Source organism: Cheilinus undulatus, linkage group 5 (genome assembly GCF_018320785.1).
Source record: "Cheilinus undulatus linkage group 5, ASM1832078v1, whole genome shotgun sequence".
Lineage (NCBI taxonomy): Eukaryota > Metazoa > Chordata > Actinopteri > Labriformes > Labridae > Cheilinus > Cheilinus undulatus.
In genome coordinates, this window is record NC_054869.1 from 32,756,673 (window position 1) to 32,777,547 (window position 20,875).

The following is a 20,875-nucleotide window of genomic DNA, read 5'->3' on the forward strand; positions in this document are numbered from 1 at the left end:
CTGTAAGTCAGCTGTGATGACTTAAAGCAGGAGTGCTTCAGTGTGCCGTGTGAAGATCATACTTTTTCTCCTACTCACTCTCCATCTCGTTCTTGTTGTTTGAGATTTCCAGTGTGTTTACTTTTGCTCTGTTGGTGTCCTCAGAGTGTCTCCACTTTCCTCTGCAGTAAAACACACATCATGTTATTCATCTGCTTGATATGTGCACAATCAGAAATGTAAGAGATGTTTTTCTTATGAAAATCCGAAACTACTTTCTCAATGAAAATCTCTAAAGCAGAGTCAATTATTATTATTATTTAAACTCCTTATTTAAAAACAAAACAAAACAAAACAAAGATCTATTCAGTTATGGTCAATACAGGCTTTAATATTTGTGACATGGCTGCACATGCTTGAGCTGACCAATGAACAGATGCTCATTTGGTGTTAGTGCCCCCACAGGTGTGCTCATGTTCACAAGTATTGGTATACACATTAATGAATGTCAACATGCATATACAGTTTTGGCCCGCTCTTCTCTGCAGAATTGTTTAAGTCAGCCACGCTGGAGGATTCTCAGGTCATTGTCCTGCTGCATAACAAAATTGCTTGAGCTTGAGGTCATAAACTGACAGGCTGATATTCCTTCAGGTTTTTCTGGTAGAGAGCAGAAAACCATTAATTACGGCAAGTGGTCCAGGTCCTGAAGCAGCAAAGCAGCCCAGACCATCACACTGCCACCACCATGTTTAACTGCTGGCATGATGTTCTTTTTTTGAAATGCTGTGTTATTTTTACACCAGATGTAACGGGCCGCACACCTTCCAAAAAGTTCAACTTTTGTCTCGTCAGTCCACAGATGTTATGTTCTTTTTTGTCAGCAGTGGTTTTGGCCTTGGAACGCTCCCATGGATGCCATTTTTGCCCAGAGTCTTTCTTATGTTTGAGTCAAGAACTCTGACCCTAACTTAGGCCAGTGAGCCCTACAGGTCTATCAGTGTTGTTCTGGGCTCTACTGTGACCTCCTGAATGAGTCATTGATGTGCTATTGGAGTAATTTTAGTAGGCTGGCCACTTCTGGAAAGGTTTATCACTGTCCCAAGTTTTCTCCATTTGTGGATAATGGCTTTCACTGTGGTTTTCTGGAGTCCCAAAGCCTTGGAAATTGTTTTGTAACCCTTTTCAGACTGAGAGATGAAAATGACTTTGTTTCTCTGTTCTTGGATTTCTTTAGATTGCGACATGATGTTGCTATTTGAGATCTTTTAGCCTCGCTCACTTCAGACAGGTCTGACAGGTTCTATTTAAGTGATTTCTTGATTCAACAGATCTAGCAGTAATCAGGTCTGGGTGTGGCTAGTGAAAGTGAACCTACCTGGCCTTTCACATAAGGCCAGATAGATTTGGATGGCTTTTTATCTCTTAATAATTGAAATCATTATCTAAAAACTGCATTTTGCATTTGCTCAGGTTATCTTTGTCTAATATTAAAATGTGTTTTATGCTCATCTGAAACATTTAGGGATGACAAATATTAAAGACAGAGAAATCAGGAAGGGGCAAATAAATAATTATTTTTTTCAACCTTTTATACATTCATTTCTGCCCATTTGTTCTCTCCTTTTAAACGATATAGAAAACTTGAACTGCTCCCTTATAATGTATATAGTTATTAAGCAAAAAGAAGCCTGTTACAGTTCAACAAAGGGAATAGAGGTGATACTGAAGAACATCATTTACCGCAGAGTCTGTGCTCACTGCTGCACAGCAATTTGTCCCTTAAATGTCAGCTATCTTCCTTAGTCAGTTGTTCCTACCATCACCTTTTTTAATGCCAAAGTGCATTATTACAAGAGCCCTGAGAGGGCATTTTATCTGACTCAATTTTTCCAAGATAAAATTTTAATTTAATTTGTTTTGTGGAAGTCGAAAGATGTTAACTTATCATAAAACTAGCCCCCTTAATTGCTGCTCTACAACCTTTACAAAATTAAGTTGTTACTTATTGTTTGCTAGTTTTTAAAGAGGAGTTCACACCTGAGGGTGTCTCAGGTCCTTTGATTCCCCAGCAGCAGGGACGGGCGGGCACATGTCAGGAAATGTTTAAGGTCCTGCTCCTGTCAGAGGTCGAGATCTATTTCAAAAATCAGAGTCACTCATTTCTCCATTTCTGTGAAAAGGCTTCAAGGCTCGCTCTCATTATCTGAGAAAGTGAAGCTTGACAGCTATAATGAGCTTGTTTTAGAAATGCTTCCTGGTATTACTTACAGTACTGTGAACATTCAGAGTGACAGCCATCTTTAAAAATCACTGAACACTGGAAACTGAACAGACAACCATGATCACTGTGATTTGGTTTCAAAGCAGTTATCACAGTTTACTATCTGCAAAACTGGAAACCTGATTGACTGAGAACCATGTTAAATATTCTGTTATGTGCTGCCACCTGCTGTAGGTAAATATTAATACAGCATGTGGGTGCTAGAGAGATTGTATTGCACATGATCTTGAATTGCAGGCACAAATGACCAAACATACATCATTCAAGTGCTTCAACAGGAAGGATTAGTGTTGTACTCAATACCACAATATCCGAGACCAAGATTTGCCAGAGACCAGAGTGCACCGAGACCAAGACAAGACCAAGACTTTTGGGGGTCGAGACCGTGTCAAGACTGTGACTGCAACAAGCCGAGAGAAGACAAAGACCATGAAAATAATTTTCAAAAAACCATGACAAGGTTAAAGAGCATTCTCTCTTTAATTTTAGTTTTCTTTTTAATAATTTTGACAGATGAAAACAAGGTGTCTGCAACTTGTCCAAAGAACAACATGCAAAAATCTCAAATCTTAACAAATTTGTTCAACTAACTTCTAGTAATAAAATAAACGCTTGTATGTATTTAAAAGCCCAGAATAATTTTAAATATCTGAAAGTGAGATGTTCATCTATATTTGTCAGGTGAAAGAGGCCTAAAGTAAGAGTTAAAATGTATTTCTGACTAGAAATAAGATGGACTGATGACTTTTTGCAGGTGAAGCTATTTGGTTTTTTGTTTGTTTGTTTTTAGCAAGTGCTTGTCATCTTTTTCACATTAATGAAGTCAAAAATAGCAGATCAGTGCTGGTCTCAACCGGTCTTGATGGAAAATCCCAAGTCCAGACAGTCCAAGACCGAGACAAGACCAAGACATTCAAAATGTGGTCTTGAGGCCGGTCTCAAGACTAAGACCATTCTTGATTACTACAACACTAGATTTCATGATCATCATGACATCTGTTCAGGTTTGACTTCACATTCACTGCCCTACATGTGACTCTCTTATGAAGGCTCACTCACACCTTGAAAGCCTATTTCTTGCTTTAAATAGTCATTGATCTTTTAGGTTGTTTCATCTGTTCCCTTTACTTTCTGTCCATTTTTGTCTGTTGTGAAACGATTATGTGAGGCTTTGCTCTGAGGCTGCCAAAATTAGATTTCTAATTATTGACTAAACCATGATAATGCAGTTATTAAGTGGTTTATACAAAGGAAAAGCATTCATAGGAGTTTTCTTAGGGTTTTATCTGTGTGAAAATTAAAATCCATGTTGATTTTTGGCGGCAGTTTGTCACTTTTTCTTCTCTCTTGGGTCCTGGGGGGCTCCGCTTTTTTTAGGTACATTTAAGAGAGGGCCTTCAAGGAAAAGGAAACACTGGACTACACTCTAGTGCTGTAGGCCATTGTGTGCACAGCAAACTTGTACATAGGTGTGTCCACATCACTCTGCAAATCTCTAGCCACATGCCACCTGGTAGAACAATTTTTAGGCCAGTTTCTGGTCCTGTCATCACATTCCTGCTTGTTTGCATACAGGCAACCATGGCAGCTTAAAGCAGGCATACGGTAATGGAGTTAGAGCTGATTTTAAACGCCAGTCGATTATACTGCAGGTGTTGCAAAGAAGAGACATTGGAGGAGATAAAAAGTGTGATCGGCTGAGGTAGAGGACAGGAAGAGTTTTGCTCTCATTTGGCCACAAAGGGAGACACATGAGGAATTGCATGTCTGATATTTTTCAAGTTGATGTTACTGGTTGTGTCCCCATCTGCAGACATCTATCTCACTACACAGTACACATAACATTACTCTGAGATTAGCAATCATCAGTGCTAACTAATGGACCAATCACAGGGCTTATGGTCTGTATCATTTCGACAAGTAGTTACATTTGTGAGGAGGTTCACTTCAGCTTCTTGGTATGCCTCTGTGTAGGGTTCAGGGCTGTGGAGCTATTATTGTTGCAAAACCATATGGAGCTTAAAGGCAGGCAGCCTTGCCTCTGAGCGTGCACTGAGGGCAACAAAACCCAGTGCTTTTACACTTCCAGATCTGAATATGCATTTGTGCACCGCAGAGGAGTTGCAAAAGTCACATGTGCATGAACAGCCAACTGAGACTTCTATTGTAATTAATAGCTTGTGAGTATTTTGACACCTTAAGGCAAAAAAAGAGTACGTTCTCTGAACAAAATTAACTAAGTCCACAGTTACACATAAGTCTACATATTTGCATATTTATGCACGCATTTGTGGGTCTTTAGACAAATTTGCAAATCTTTTTACAGAGTTGCAAATCAGTGCATGCATTTACAGATCTTATACATCTGCAGCTCTGTGCACCCCTACATTGGATTTGTGCACACGTTTGCAAATCCATCTACATATTTGCAGATTAGTGTACAGATCTGTGTATGCATTTGCAAGTATTTTTGCAACAATAATGGCTCCATACAGGGCCATTTGGACCTTTTTCTTAGGCTACAGCATATCTTCAATGCAGAAGCATATATCAGGCAGAGGTGGCCCAGCACACATGTATCTACATTAGTTTGGTAGTGTAAACACTCAAGCATCCTCAGCAGGATTTGTAAGCCAAGGTGCATTTACTTTTTTTCAGATGTGGGTAATTGCAATATGAGGCAGGAAAGTGAATTCTATTCCCAAGAACTCAATGGAAACACATCATAAATATAATGTAAACATCCATAATGAAACACTGTCCACTTAACAAATCACCCAGAATGGACGTTCATATGCGGTATACATACCCTTTTTAAATATTTGAGAAGAAATTTTCAATCCACAAGCAAAGATTTTTAGTGGTCTATATATAGAACGTGATGGCTTCTCTTCCATCTTAAAGTCACATCACAAATGTACAAGCATTTATAGCGAACAGTTAAAGGTGTCTACAGGGACGGAAAAAATGAAAGAATAAAACAATTTCTTAACGTTAAGAGATCTTTATTTGATTTCATATCTTCTTCATTCTCATTCAAAAGGCATGAAGATAGAAAAGGAGACAGAAAATGGGCCGCGATTATAAATATACAAAGAGAGGCAAAGTCTTTACAATCAGTAACATTACAGAAAGGCTAAAGCCATATGAACATGGGGCACAGCACTTTGGATTACTAAAAATAACTTTCACCAAAAGCTGCATTGGACACAGGCTACATGGTTGTTAATGCTCAGATTCATGCAACTGCCCAACATTCAAGCTTTGTTTAAACATCATTCACAAAACAATAAAAAAGTAATTTTATTTGCATTATCTTCCCTCCCCCCTTTGGCAATGATAAATATACAAAACTCAGCCCCAGTGATTCCCAAAGCCAGGGTAACTGCAGAATACAGACAGTGTCACCCACGTCTTTACAGTCAGTCACCACAGGTAAATACAAGACAAGTACCATGCCACAGGTCAAAGTAATCAGACTGGTTCATTAAAAAGAGAAGCACAGTAGTACAGTCAAGTACAAGATGACAGGTTAGGCCACACTGGTCAGAAATTAACCGCCTACTTGAGCTACAATCCAAACCCCATCTAAAAATCAACAGATTAAAGAATCCACATTCACAAACATTAGAAATTATCTAAAATTGGCACAGTCTCTCATTAAATATTTACTGTACGTGCAGGTGCCAAGATTTTTTTTTCTTTAAGTGCACAAAAGTCAAGATGCTAGTGCAATATCATAATTGAAATAAAAAACATTAATTTAAACATGATAAATAAGGCATAAGACAACTCATAAAAAGGAAATACAATCCTAGAGGAAACAAGAAGCTAAAGCAAACACAAGAGACAACATCCAACAATCAGCAGAAACAAAGAGCCACAATCTTTAATCATGAGATCAACAAAGGCACACACGCTCACTCACTCCATGTACCACTCAATATATAGACATGCTTTGGCACAAACTTTCAGTACGGGATCTGGTTTTGGTAATACTGGATCATGTCATAGGTTTTACTCCTGTAAGACAAAATGAAGACAAATGTGAGGAATAGTCCATGGAGTCAAAAATAAACAAGATGATAAGAAGAATGTGGAAAGCTTTCAGGTTTTGCTTTGACCTGTTGCTGAGGAAGCAGTTCTGGATAACTTTGATGATGAAGGAAGCTGCGTCTTTCTCACTCAAACCAGGATTAAATCGTTGCCTAAGCATAATAGAGAGATTATGCAGCAAATGACATCCAAACGACATGCATTTATTCATTTACCATTAAGCCTATTTCACATGAATTGTCATTATTAGAAATGTTAAAGGCAATCTAAGAGCAGCTCAACTTTTCTGAACTGTTTACAGGAAATAAAACAGGTTAAAAATGTATTTTGTAATCAAATTTAACCCATTACCGTGATGAAATGCTATTAATACAATGTTTTGTCCTTTCAATGCTAAAATGAACAAGTTGTCAAAATACATGATGTTAGGGCTGTCAAAAGATTAAAATTCTTAATTTAATGAGTTAATCACAATAAATTGCACTCTTAATTGCATTTTAAAAGTCCACTTTTTGGCATTTAAAACTGTTTTTGTGTGATTTGTATTTTTCTTCGATCTTAAACTAAGGGTAACTAACTTCCTGTTTGGATACAGACCTACTTTTATAGGTAGATCCAAGAGTAGAACAACTTAACAACTTAATCACAGAAAAGGGAACTCTTGTCTTTTCCACTGAGCTGTCTGTGTGTCTTTAAAGTGAAATAAGACTTATTTTACATCACTGTGCCTGCAGGGAGATACTGATTTTTCTCATCCAAAGTGTGTTGAAAGGTACAATAAAGCATGCTATTAACTACAATTAAAAAAATGTGTCCACTAATTGTGAACCTTAATTAATCTTGATTAACCCGTTTAATCTTGACAGTCCTAATTATGGTAAATAACATTTTTGTGAAATGTCAATAAGTTGCATATCTCAGGAGTTACACCTTAGACAGCTACAGCTGGTTTCAATCACCTTTCAACCAAATTCCGACAGCTATCTTTGTGTAAGCTTATTGGGTGATATTATCAAAAACATGCAGACATATCCACACATCTGACTTACTTGAGCAGTTTAATAGTCTGTCCTCTGAAACAGGGGAGCCCGGTGTCCAGCATGAGTGTCACTAAAGAAACCACTCCGTCCATGTAGGGCCTGATAAACCAAGCTCATCTTAATATCACATATTAGCCATCTTTTAGTGTAGGAAACGTTTCATTTAGCAGTACTCACCTGACAGCCAAGTATCCCCTCACACACATCTCCATGAACCATTTGAAGGGAGTCGCCTCCATCTTACCACCCATGATCATCACCATCTCATCGGTTAGCTTGATGTCAGGCTCCCAACCAAGGTTTCCGCCAGGAGAACTTTCAAACATGAAGCCAAAATCTAGACAAAAACAAACACAGAAGAGGTTGATGTGTTAATGCTACAGTACCATTTTAATAATACAGAATTTTTTAACCTCGCGGATGAGCATAGATTTACTAAAAATAAACGACAAAAACTTGCAAGGGTTATGAAATTCAAAGATCATCTTAAAACTGGACCAAAACTTTGGGAAAAGTAGAACTGGAAAGTAAACTGAGGACACTACAACCCCCTTGGGTACCAACAAGCTTAAAAAACTTTTTTCTAGATTTTTTGGATGTGTGTTATTTACTTCTTTGTAACATTAACATTCATGCACACAATTAGAAAACAGGGAGCTGATATGTTTCAGTAAAACAGTAGTTAAGATATCATTACTTAATGCAGATGAGTGAGAAAAGTTTTGAAAATTTAGAGAAACTGTCTACTTTTACTTCACAGCCACATATCCTTATTTGACATAAGCTCTAATGAATGCAGATGTAACACACCAATGTGTATGAGGTGACCCTGGCTGTCCAGCATAATGTTGCCATTGTGTCGATCTTTTATCTGCAGCAGGAAGAGCAGTAAGCTGTAAGCAGCCATACTGCGGATGAAGTTGTACCGCGCCTGAAATGAGATGAGAAAAGTTCCAGAAAATACTTTTAGTAAAGGCAAATGTGAGCACTAAGAACAACTGTATTAATGTTTACTTTTATAAAATAATCTAATTTTACTAGTTTATCATTTTTACTAATGTTGTAAATTCTCATGCAAGCTTTTGATATTTTGGGTTTACCTTCTGGAAGGCCAGTGTGGATTCATCTCCATACTGGTTTCTGAAGTAATCGTACATGCCAAAGTCGGTCTGTCGGCCCAGCTGGTCACGAGACTTGCAGTCTGGGATGCACTCGATCACTCCGCACTGAGGTGAGAAATTAAAAATGAGATGAAGAAGTGGTGTTATTACAGGTTCACTTATGATAGAGGAGAATAGGACATGTTCTACATGTACTCACTCCAGGGGCCGTTGCCACCACTCTGTATGGAAAGACGTAGAGATCCAGACCTACAAGCTGGAAGATGTTCTTAAACAGGCTGATGATCTGAAGGGCCAACATGTCCTGAGAGCAAAATACATAAGCAAAGAGAAAGGACTCAGGTGGGAGGAAAACCCTCATCATACGGAAATAGTAACAAATGGATGGGTTGTAGTTGTGTATTTTGGGAAAGCTGGGGAGCTATGAAATAAGACCTGTCTGCAGTCGTCTCCCACTTTAAAGATGGCCGCCTGCCAGCAGATTCTCTTCGCCTCCTCTTCACTTTTTTCTCCATCCACAGAATCTGAGCGACACCGCAGACCTGTGTGGAACATTAACAAAGTGTTCATCCTTGAAAACATTTAAGAAATATAAAATCTAGTAAGAGTTTATTGAATGCTAGCTGTACCTTCTTTTTCCAGCTCACTGACTCCACACCTCCTGACTTTAAACTTGGCCAGGTAAGGGGCTTTGGCAGCACTACAATGAATGTAATGCAATGAAAAACTTTTTTTACTGTGTTGCTTTGGCATTTCTTTATCATAGATTGGTAAGCTTGGGAACAATTACAAGCCTTATCAAATACAGTATTAGCTGCAGACCCACCTCTGCATGGGGGTCCCAGACTTGTAGTCTATGTCCAGAACTATGGCCTCTGGGTTACTGGGCAGATAACAGCCAGGTTGGACTTTGATCTGTGACATGGCTTCCAGGCAGGCCCTCTTCCTCTCCTCCCCTTTGGGAAAAGGTCTGATGAAGACAAATGTAAACAGCTTGAACACAGAGTTTCCACTTGTCTTGCATGCATGGGTATCTGAGTGAAAGACTCCAGAGCACAGGTGACAGTCGAGCTCTGCTGTTATTCACAGAGGCAATTCACCTGGGTGGAGAGGAAAAGCGAGTTACAGGCAAGGGACAAGAAGTTTCTCCCCTGGGAGGTTGCAATTATCACTGTAATGAGGGCTGAGGGGATTTTTCTCAGCCTCCTGTGTGATAATACAGCACTCTATGCAAGAAGCATTGATACTGGGACCTGTCAGAGAGCTTTAACACTGAGAGACAGATATAGTCCGTGACAGAGGGGTGCACAATACAGAACAGAATCTTCCAGACCAACAAAATAAATGATCAACAAATGGGATTTAGAGTAAATCACTGGTGAGACAAGGCTGGGAGAGAACATAACGTACAAGTTTATGGAGAAGTTGTTAACACTTTCCAATGGGTTAAACATCACCTCATGGGTTCTGTTTAAGAGGACAGTAAGACTTTAGTTAACTCTGAGGCTTGTGAAAGAAATAATTGTCTAAGTTTGAAAAACTTTTTTTTTCAGTTAGTGTCAGGTTATAACTTATGAGATGATACTGAACTTAGAGGAGTAGTAAAGACAGTCAAAATAAGAAGAAAACTGTTGTAAGAGAACTTCCTTATATGACATTAGTCAAAACAAAAGTGAGAGGAAAACTAAATCCAGGTATGTTTTTTTGGTATAGCACTGCATGGCTACGGAGTCTTTTGAGGGATTTACACCTGGCATGAACACTTGGTATTGATACGGCACCTTGATGACTTGACCACCTTTGGACAGCAATAAATACAGGAGTTCAGACTTTCAACAACATGTGTCAGCAAATGCATCAAAAGTGACCACTTTGATCTGATCTCACTTTCCTATTATGCAAAAGAACACAGAGCCTCATTCGGCTTCACTAGACATTAAAAAATATATTTGTTAATGATAAACTATGGTGCATGATCAGATCAGTCTTCATTGCATCCTGTTGGTGCATTTATCCCTGTAGTTAAGGTTTTTAAAAAGCAACATTTGTTTTCATATTTTTTGTCACAAAAGGATTGTAGTTAAATCATTTTCCATCTGTAACTCTGTTCAAATGTCCTCTACAATGAAGGCGTAAAAAAGCCCAAAACTATATCCTAAGAAAAGATTAAAATTAAAAAATAGTGCTCATACTTGATGATGGCTGACACGTTTGTGATCTTGTTGAAGAAGTCAAACTCTCTCTGGTAGAAATCTTTGGCCGGGCCAGACAGAGAGCCAGTGATCTCCTCCACCATCTGCTCCAGCAGCTCGCCGATGTCAGCTTCATAGAGAGAAGTATGTAGAAATTACATTTAATGTCAAAGTGTTGTGTGGATGAATTGCAAAGACATATAAAAATACTTACGATCTTTCTGGTTTCCTTCCTCGTCCAGGTAAATGTTGGTTTTCATGTTCCAGATGAATTGGTGAGCCAGGAGCTGAGACTTCTGAGCAGCCCAGAGGATGTACTCCCTTACATAACCCATCTACGCCAGGATTGACAGAAAATAAAAATAATACATATATCCAAACATTTAAGGATAGGTGGACTTTCAATGTATTAACCTACTCAATATTAAACAATATTTACCTTGTCGTATCGCAGTGCTTGGACAATTTGTGGAATGTAAAACAAAATGGCATCCTAATAACAGAAAAGAAAAATAATTCTGCAAGAGTAAAATAAAAGAAGAAACTGAACTTGTATTTAACATTCCCCTACAAAGTAATGTGGGAATTCTCAGGCTTATACATTTAATCAAGTTTAATCAGGGCTGTCTGACATAACCTCACTGTGGGTGGGAATGTACCTGGTCAGGATTGCTCTAATTGCCATATTAGACCCCTAAATGAAAATTCAGTTAGCCAGTACACAATAAAGTCAACTAATTGTCACTCATTCAGCAAAATCACAGTGGATGGTTTCTAAAAATGTGTGCTACTCAGGAAGGTAAGGAAGTTATTTTATTGCACAGAACAAACACTATTTAAAAACAACTTATTACATAAGAGTGCTGCTTATGTGAACTTACAGGAGGAAATGAACGGAGCACTTTGACTCCATACTGTGCTGTAAGAGGGTGAGGAGGGTACAGGGAGGAGAAGTAGGACAGTCCAGTTGGGGGATCTGCTGGGGCCCAACACAGGATGTGACTCAGCTCTGGAGAGTCAGCATCAATTGTGTGCCATGTCACCAAGAACTGTAGAAACAAAAAGACAGCAAAAAAATAAGGAAAAGGTAAAAGGTTATATAACTGACCAACATTTGCACAAGTAGTTGAATATATTGCTCTGTGTAAAGATATAACAAAAGATTCATAATTCAGCATCCAACATGACAGCAGTGTGATGCAAGGTTATGGCCCTGAGCCTGATGGTGTGCTAACTAGCCCCCAGAGGATGCTGCTTCTATTAGTAATTGAAGTGACAGGAATAAACAACTACGAAATGTCAATGTACTTTAAATTATGAAGCCTTATGGGAAGGCCATGCTCTGCCTCTCTTGCTTCTTCTTTACTGATATGAGGCTCATTAAGAGTTCAGTAAGGTAGAACTAAACCGAGAGGACTGGAGGAAGCTGGAGGGAAAGAGATGACTTCAATAACAACAAGAAGTGGTAAAATACACAACGCCAAGTGACAAACATGTTTTCCTCTTCCGCAGAATCAAATTACTTTGAAAGTTTTAATGAGAACATGTCAAAAGCTTCAAGTCAAAAAGATTTAAAAGTTATTCAGTATTAATTGGTCTATTAAGACTCGTGTATGATTTTATTTATATCTATGACAATGATGATTGTTTTGGCTAAATTTACTCTAACAAAATCAGATCATGACAAAGCTTTACTTTGGATGTTTTTATATTACATTTGTAAATAAGAGGCAGAACAAAACAGAAAAAATGGGAAATAGATGAGAACAGAGCGTAAAGACAGTGAAGCAACTAGGGTACAGAAAAACAAAATTCACATAGCATGGCTAGAGTTTGGCAAAATGTTGAGTTTTTAAGATTGAACAAAATAATCTATCTAGATATAAGGTAAGATAAAAGCATTTTTATTCATATAGTTTATGTTGGTTCAAAAAGCCTTTGTGAAATCTGCTTTTTGGCCATGTGGATTTGAACAACTTTGTTTTTGTTTCTTGACAGAAAAAATTACAAAATGTATAGCCTGATATATATCAGCTCAATAATTTTATTATGATCTTTGGTCCATATTGTCCCTTTAACGTACCTAAGGGGTCTAATTGGAGATGTAACAGTATTGTTGACATCATGGTATTGTTGTGATGGAAGTACCTCGATGTGATCATGGATATGAGATGGTTTGAAACAACAGGTCTTCAGGGCAAAAAAGTGTAGTTTTTTTAGTGAAGCAGAGCAAAGAGAGTGGGGACTACAGCTCCCATCAGCCTTTGTGTACCCATTATCCTTTGCACCGCACTCGCTGGCTTGATCTAACAGCACGAAAATGGTGGATGCTACAAGAGGCGAGAGAAAATTAGTTAATGGGGAGACCCGAGCAACCGAAGTTTTTAAGATTGTGAAGACTCCAGCAACTTTTGAATCTAAGGTGTGGAAGCATTTTGGTGTCCCAATGTCAAGAAATGAGAAGGGACAAAAGATGACAGACAAACAAAAAACCAATATGCTCACACTGCCAGAGAGTTGCAACACACTGATTGGGAAATATGAGTAGCATAAGGAGCAGCGTAGCAAATCATCACCCCAAAAATATTTGCAAAGATGTGGCGAGCAGAATCTGGCCAGGGCAAAAGACTCTCAAGGAAATGTTCATCCCACTTCCCCACAACAGCGCAAGATCACAAGATGTATCAGTGAGAATATCTCGAAAGACCTACAGCTGTTTTCAGTGGTGGACAACAAAGGCTTTAGAAGGTTAGTTAACACTGGAGCCAAAGTATAAGTACACATTTTTAAGCCTAATACACAACTATGGCACTTTTTACCATATCTTAGTATTCAAAGTGAAATTGTTGTTTAATAAATGCTGATACCACCTTTTTTTCCCAAATCTTCATTTGTTCTTTTTATGATACCACAATAAATACCATAAGTAGGTCTAAGACACATGAAATTTATGGGATCCAGTTTCTCCGCACCAGATGAATCAAAAATCCACAAGCGCAGTTTGTTGACAAAATGTTTGCTTGCATCATTTGGATGAAGTTCATATGTCTGGTGTTTCAGAAAACCTTCTCATTTTAATCCTATCTAGCTGCTTCAAACTCCACTAGAACTTAAACCCACTTAACCACAGCTCATCCCTCTGCCCCCTGATTTTATGATAATCTGCTCCTAATGCACCAGTATAAAAGCTGCACTGATGGCTTTGTGGTATGAAAGCTATAGTTCTACAGTTCAACTTAAGACTCCTTTCTCACATAACATTACCTACTCTCTCTCTTGATTTCAACTCTATCCACAGTCCTATCCAAATTAAAGCATAAAAGCAAAAAAAATAAAATAATCCTAATAAAAAGCTCCATAAAGGAAACCAAAATGACAGAGGTATGTTTGTACTGCCAGGTGTAGGGCCTCACCTTTACTGCTTCAGGAACATCACACACAGCAGCGGGGTCCATTCTCACGAGGCGAGTCACCTCAGACACAATAGCCTCTGTGTTTTTAAATCTGCAAAACAGAGGGAAAAAAATTAGATATGTAGTCATGAATAAATTTCTTCCTCCATTCAGAGCAATTGTAGCTATTATTCCATCAATTCACGTATATTTATTTAAAGATCAATCTGTATCAATAAAGCAGGTGTTCAGCAGGCCCACATGCCAGTAACCTTTATTTGACCAAAAGATCACTGAAGTGTCAGTGAAGATACTAAACTATAATCAGCATATGAGACATTTGTAAGTCAATATTTTAAGTTGAATAAGTAAAGAAAAAAACAGGCTGGATTATGATAATAGAAATTGAGATTTTATATAGATTTGATACATATTTAAGGGTTTTAAAATGTCACTTGCTTGATTTTTTGGGACTCTTCTTGTGATGTTTTTTTTTTTTTTTTTTGTTATACCAATCTGTTAAACTGTCAGCAGTTCCCAACCTTTTTTGCTCCCCTTACAAGTTGGACTGGCCATCAATGTGTAGGGAATAAATATGCTAGAAAAAATGATGCAAATGACAAAAGAACAAACGTTTGTTTGTTACTCCTTTTAGAAAGCTTGTGGGATTAATTTTTGGGTATCAAGTGACCAAGACAAGCATCTTGACATGTGTCAAAAGGTCGAGAGGCGCAGATGACAAAATGGGAGCGATTCCATTCATTTTCAAAATAAAACACTGACACTGATACTCAATGAAATTAACATTTTTTGATGCAGCCCGATATCAAATGACTCATGGACAGTAACTGGTCCATGGCCTGCTGGTTGTGGACTGCTGGTGAGGTACATCATGTTTCTCTGTGTACCTGGCAGGTAGCTGCAGTGCAAGGTAAGGTGCAATACTCCAGGCCAGGTTGACGTTGTCCTTCCACTGTTTCTCTGTCAGACTAATGTATTTGGACCTCCAGTTGGCAATACTGGTCTCCACTGATTGTTCAGTAGAAATAGCGAGCTCCTGAGTGGACAACGGGTTGTACCAAATCGTCAGCCGCTCAATCTCACTGGCCTAAAGAGACAAACAGGGAGTACAATTTATCCAACTAGAACTACAAGTAGATGTGTAATATGGTTGTTATTTATTGATATTTCACAATAATATCATTTTTTTTTACCAGTAAAGCCAGTAAAAGAGTTCTGCGTTTCATGTAGTACTTGTGCAGCTGAGAGCCTCTGTTACTCTTTTTGGACAGTCCTGAAACAGAAACAACAGATCAGTGCTATATGGGACAACAAAAATTTCCTTTCTCAATGTAATTGATTAATAATAAGCAGAAGGAGGCTATAATTCACTGTAAGCATTTTGTACATCTAACCTGATTTTTTAGATATCGTGGACATCCCAGAGGACAGAGGGTACGTGTTGATCCACCCCTGAGCCACCTGCTGCCTTTGACCCACAGCTGCATCAAGACTGCTTCTGCTATCAGTCACTGCCACTACTGACAGGCTGTTCACAGACATGTCCTGAGGATCTACACAAAGATGTACATCTTTAATCCACCCGGATTATCAATTATCATACATGCATTGTCAATATAAATGCTTTACTTACAGCCAGTAAAAATGACTTATATGATGAAGCAATGATTTATTAAGCTATTAACTTGCAAATTCAATTTTATTTAGTATCTGTTAATGCATTTGTATATCATAGAGAGGAAACTTGGATCTGGGTATTAAATCTGGGTTGAAACGACTTACTGTATAGTTCACTCTACAATAAATATTGTTAAAAAAAGAAAAAAATTCAAAGACAATTCTGGAGGGATAGAAATTCAGCCAAAATAAACTTTAAAAACAAACTGTAATCAATAAAAAGCATGGCAATGTGAAGTAACTACACTATTATAATAACATAACATTAAATTGCTACCTCACTTATTATTACTCAAACATCAATCCATCGCTCTCTAAGTCCTGTACCTGGAGGAACCAGCTGGTTGGCAGCAAGATACTTCTTATCCGACTGCAAGCTGGCATAAAACTTGATCATAATGCTGATGTCTTCTCTGAGCCTCTTATCTGTCTGGGTGGGAAATTTAGGAGCAACACTACACCAAAACAGAGAAGGCAGAGAAATGACAGAAAATGTAAAATCACACTCAAGAGGAGTTTTAAAATATGTAATCAAACCAGATATGAATTTTACTACCTGAAGTAGTCAAAAGCTGTGGAATAGATTTTTTCTCTAAGTACGTTTCTGATGGTGGCATTTGTCACAACATCAGCGTGCAAAAGAGTCAGACCAAGAGTCAGCAATCTGAAAAAAACATTGATTAAACATTTGATAAATCAGGATAAAGTTTCAGTGTTTCTGACAGATGATTATTTAAGCATATTAGGCATAGGAGAACCTGAATCTTGGCCCAATGGCAGCAACATGTCTGTTAAGGCTGCTTTTAGGTCCTCCGACACTCAGAGACAGAGATCGCTGCAAGATGGCGGTGAATATCTCCACCTGGTCTGCACTGCTGTACTTGGCTATCTCAAATCTTTGCACCAGAAACTGATGGGAAAATGGAGAGAATAAGAACAATTATTCATCAAGCTGTCAGTTAAAAGAGAGCGACTGTTAATCAGTATTTGTTATTAGACTTGACAGTTTTGCAAATTATCCCTTAGTATGCCCCTTTACTGTAGTATCAGAGTATAGCAGCCTAATGTTATGGTGCTTCTGGGCACGCTGTGTCTTATTTTACTCACATCAAGCAACACAATCTCTGGATTCAAACATACTAAGTAACTTTATGTCTTATTATAAGACGGAAAAGGGGCAGACAAGAAATCAAACATAAAGTGGTCTTTATGTTAGTAACTGACCTCTATCCAGAGGAAATGAGGGATGACATCAGGAGCACAGGGTGCAGGCTGACTCTCCTCTGAGACGGCAAGGGGTCCGGCTTCCACCTTAGCCTCTGAAAACAAACCCATCTTCTTCTCTACTGTCATCTGCCAAGCTCCTGCCATCTCACGCATGAACTAAGCAGATGGAAAAAGAGCAAATTAAAATTAAAAACCATCATACATAATTTATGTGACTTTACGAAAAGTGATAGATAAACATACTGGCACTTCCACTCCGTTGTGTGCAGCCAGAAGCCATTCCCAGCAGGCAATCGCAGTTTCCATGCCGTGTTCTGTAAACATCTTCAGAGGAGACCAACACAGATGGTGCAGGAGCAGAGGATCACAATCTGAAAGAAAATGAGCATAACTTAATTCTCAAAGAAACAACCACCATTTTTTCTGTATATTAATTTAATGAGGCAGAGTTGCACACTTTTAGTTGTAATTAGCAGGGCAGCCATCTTGAACATGGCCTGGGTGAAGGCCTCTGGCTCTTTCCTGTCCAGAGCACTGGTCATCTGATGGATCATTAGCTTGTTGAGATCCGACTGGCTGTGGGTCGCCTCGGAAAACTGGATCATACCTGCCACCTGAGCAGCACATAAACATACCGGTATGAATTACCCTTGATGAAGAACGTTTGACAAAGCCACACGACCATGTGTTTGATAAAAGTATTTACCTCTCCTGTGTAGCGGTTACGCAGATTGAGTGAAGCCATGAAGTTGGAGTAGTCCTTCTTCACACATGCTGGCCTCTCAGTCAGCTGGGTGGTCTAATAAAAAACACAGTTTAGAGGCCAATTGGAGCCATGAAATCACAAGTGAAGAAAACCGGCTGGCTAGCTGAACTGTAACGGTTGTAGATATACTGAGGGCCTCATGCTTGAGCCATGTCTCTTTGTATTAAGTGATCAGACCAACCTGTGGGAAAGCGGCCTACAGTTGGCCACATGGTGGATGACAGCCACAGCATAACCCGTTAGCCAAATGGGAAACCAGTCAACCAACCCACCCGTCCATTGCAGGTAAGTAACCAGGTAACCCGCAAATCCGTAAACCAGCCAAGCAACCAGGTAGGTAGTTGGGTGCAGTTTAATAAAGACAAAATACAACAAATGAAGCAAATGAAGAGACAGATATAGCAGAATGCAAGCCCGAGAGCACACAAGAAAATGCATCGCAAGCAAAATAATATAACACAGACTAGTAAGCAAGCGCACATACAGCATTGTTAACAACTTGACAACTAAACTCCCACCACTTACAAAGCTACAAAATACACAGAAATAAACCCACATTAATGCAACAGGGATACATGACACTAGAGGCAGTGTTAACAAAACTGCAAAAAGCTTTAAAAAAAATGCATCTTTAAAGAATCCAAGAAGGTTATTATTGGACATAATGGCACATATCAACAGGTCAGGCCTGTGTGTCTAGTAGAGGGAAAACACTTTGACTAAAAGTGCGCAGTATGTTCTTGATATCACAAAGCCGTGGTATTTAGGTATTTGTTATTATAAATGGGAAAAAACACTTTTTACATCCTGGATCTTTTTCATACCTATAAAGAATTTTGAAACTGCCTTTACATTAAGTAGAAATACCGTTGAAAACAACCAACTTATGTTTTCAACAGTTAATGAACTGTCAAAGTTGTGAACTGATAAGCTCTGCAGGCTAAATATCCTAAAATGTGACAAGTGGCTCAGACTGACACCTTACCGTTATTTGGGATATGTAATTTTGCCTGTATTGATCTCTCAATCTATTGAAAGGTTTTGCATGCAAACATGGAGGAATACCAAAGATGTGTTTAACTCACGCCTAGTGTAGTACTCTGTCTGTTGTAGCCTGCAAAGTGCAGTATGCTCTCTGTAGCCATGGCGAGGCCTGTGTGCTGGGACAGTCCTGACACCCAGTTCTGATGCTTGTTTAAGTACTCCTGAACAGGAAGAGACAAGAGGAGAAACATGAAACAATAATAAAACAACAACAACAAACATTTATATGAGTTTTGTAGCAAAAGAAGTGTTTCAGACTCTACTGATATAACCGGGGTTGTAAATCCCTTTTGTCAGAGTTAAGTACTATGTTATTTAAGTTTAGCTATTAGTTCTTTTCTTTTAAATCTAAGAGGCCGATACAAGATGAGAAGACATTTTTCAGGTTTTTTTGAGGTGTTATCCACTCAAAGGAAAAAATAAGAAAAGGAGCTTACCTGCAGGTGCGACTTTGTAACAGAAGGGGCCCACTTCATTGCCTCTTTCAGGATCTCCCCACAGCGAGCAGCAAAGTCCTTAACTATGCTCTACAAGAGGACAGAGAAACAATAAGATAACTTCTCCACAAAAACATTATGGAATCTTAGAGACTCCTAATTATATTGGGAAGATCTTTCTAGTACAGATGAAGAGCTTGTTAAGTTAAATATTGTTAAAATTAAACATCTTACAAAATCCCATCACAGAGGGTTTTGTCTAGCTAATGAACATAATTAACATCCAAAAGGAACACAGTTGAACAAGAAGCAGCTTAACTTTAAACCCAATGTTGTGCTGCTCTCTAGTGGTCATGATTGTAATACAGTCTGACTCACCTCTCGGGCCTCATAAGTGTCAGGAACCGTGATCCTGTACGGGGTGTCTGGAATATCATAGTACGGCTGATCCTTGTGGATGTCCTAAATAAAGAGAAATACTATTTACCTCAGTTGAAGCTTTGTTGCTTCAACATAAGCACATCTTAATATGTCTCCAGACTTCTGAATGGGTATTTTACAATTTAGAGCACTGGTTCTCAATTGGTCTAGCCTTAGGACCCATGGGTGTCTTCAGTGACAAATCATAACCCAAATTTCCAAGAACTCTCAACAGCGCATGTTTATTCAATGAAAAATGTCACTGTTTGGATTTTTCATGGAACAAAATGTTTGACTGAATAAAGAGACAGGGCAGAACCAATGCATTTTACACTCAAATGTTTGCAAATTTCCCAGAAATCTTGGGGAACTACCCTTTTATCATGGGAGAAGCAGCTTTATTATGGCAAGAGAAGGACATAAATGAGTTAAAGTATTGTGAGGACATTATCATGGTAAAATAAATAGTGACCACTAAGGACTTTAGTACTTCAGAGACTTTTTGCAACCGTTTTTTTTCCAGACACACGTTTGCAACCCACCGAAAACAGCTCTGCAACCCAATTTTGGGTCCCGACCCACCAATTTAGAGCTAAATGTAATACTTAACTATGATCACTGATATTATCTACTTCAATAAAACTACTCAAAACTTGCCTTCACTACAAGAAAACTTTTTCAGGATACTGGTAGGAGAAGACTCAACCTTACTAAATTTTTTAGCTTAACAATTAAGAAAAATAAACACAAGAGGGAGTGATGTGCTGAATAGCAGCACGGCTGTAATTTGTTTGTAGACACAAGGTCAAAGGCCTGACAATAATCGCAGCAGTGATGAAAGCCAGAACAACATCTAGACTTCAAGTGAGATTTTAAGGAATAGTGTCCTTTACATCAGCCTTCACTGATACCTACAGCACTAAGTGAGAGGGACAGTGTCTGCAAGATGTCCAACATGGTCTTCAACACTCGGCCACTCCAAAGCAGATGGGGAAATCTGTTAAGAGGTAAAACCCCAGGGGAAAAGAAAAAAAAAGTAAGTAGCAATAAAGAAATGTATAGGCAGGCAAGGCTCTTGCATCAATAATACTCACGTCTCAGCCAAACCAGAAAGGTATTTATCCGCCACTCTGCGAATCCTCTTGTGTGTGTGGTTGAAGTTGATCAGTAGGAATTGAGCGTGGCGTTCCAACTCCTCCTCATGTTCTTTGGTCTTTGG

The 20,875-nt window shown here is 38.6% G+C and overlaps 1 protein-coding gene across 2 annotated transcripts in view; it reads right to left on the minus strand.

Annotated features, from left to right (window-relative positions):
* Window positions 1-5,265: 5,265 nt before the first annotated feature.
* pi4kab (phosphatidylinositol 4-kinase, catalytic, alpha b) overlaps window positions 5,266-20,875 on the minus strand; it is a 34,809-nt gene continuing 19,199 nt past the window's right edge. Inside the window, exons 25-55 of one of the 2 annotated variants that reach the window (XM_041786921.1) lie at window positions 20,751-20,875; window positions 20,572-20,653; window positions 19,615-19,698; window positions 19,237-19,326; window positions 18,841-18,960; window positions 17,937-17,951; window positions 17,696-17,788; window positions 17,447-17,603; window positions 17,233-17,360; window positions 16,987-17,145; window positions 16,521-16,672; window positions 16,319-16,426; window positions 16,090-16,217; window positions 15,480-15,638; window positions 15,279-15,358; window positions 14,973-15,172; window positions 14,086-14,176; window positions 11,554-11,721; window positions 11,112-11,165; window positions 10,887-11,007; window positions 10,673-10,802; window positions 9,307-9,450; window positions 9,110-9,180; window positions 8,916-9,022; window positions 8,680-8,784; window positions 8,460-8,585; window positions 8,170-8,290; window positions 7,537-7,696; window positions 7,369-7,458; window positions 6,388-6,471; window positions 5,266-6,286 (exon numbers count right to left, since the gene is read on the minus strand). In XM_041786921.1, coding sequence (XP_041642855.1) covers window positions 6,235-6,286; window positions 6,388-6,471; window positions 7,369-7,458; window positions 7,537-7,696; window positions 8,170-8,290; window positions 8,460-8,585; window positions 8,680-8,784; window positions 8,916-9,022; window positions 9,110-9,180; window positions 9,307-9,450; window positions 10,673-10,802; window positions 10,887-11,007; window positions 11,112-11,165; window positions 11,554-11,721; window positions 14,086-14,176; window positions 14,973-15,172; window positions 15,279-15,358; window positions 15,480-15,638; window positions 16,090-16,217; window positions 16,319-16,426; window positions 16,521-16,672; window positions 16,987-17,145; window positions 17,233-17,360; window positions 17,447-17,603; window positions 17,696-17,788; window positions 17,937-17,951; window positions 18,841-18,960; window positions 19,237-19,326; window positions 19,615-19,698; window positions 20,572-20,653; window positions 20,751-20,875 — 3,504 coding nt within the window. In that variant the 3' untranslated portion in view covers window positions 5,266-6,234. The remainder of the gene's footprint in view (window positions 6,287-6,387; window positions 6,472-7,368; window positions 7,459-7,536; window positions 7,697-8,169; window positions 8,291-8,459; window positions 8,586-8,679; window positions 8,785-8,915; window positions 9,023-9,109; window positions 9,181-9,306; window positions 9,451-10,672; window positions 10,803-10,886; window positions 11,008-11,111; window positions 11,166-11,553; window positions 11,722-14,085; window positions 14,177-14,972; window positions 15,173-15,278; window positions 15,359-15,479; window positions 15,639-16,089; window positions 16,218-16,318; window positions 16,427-16,520; window positions 16,673-16,986; window positions 17,146-17,232; window positions 17,361-17,446; window positions 17,604-17,695; window positions 17,789-17,936; window positions 17,952-18,840; window positions 18,961-19,236; window positions 19,327-19,614; window positions 19,699-20,571; window positions 20,654-20,750) is intronic. The other variant, XM_041786922.1, reaches the window with a different exon arrangement.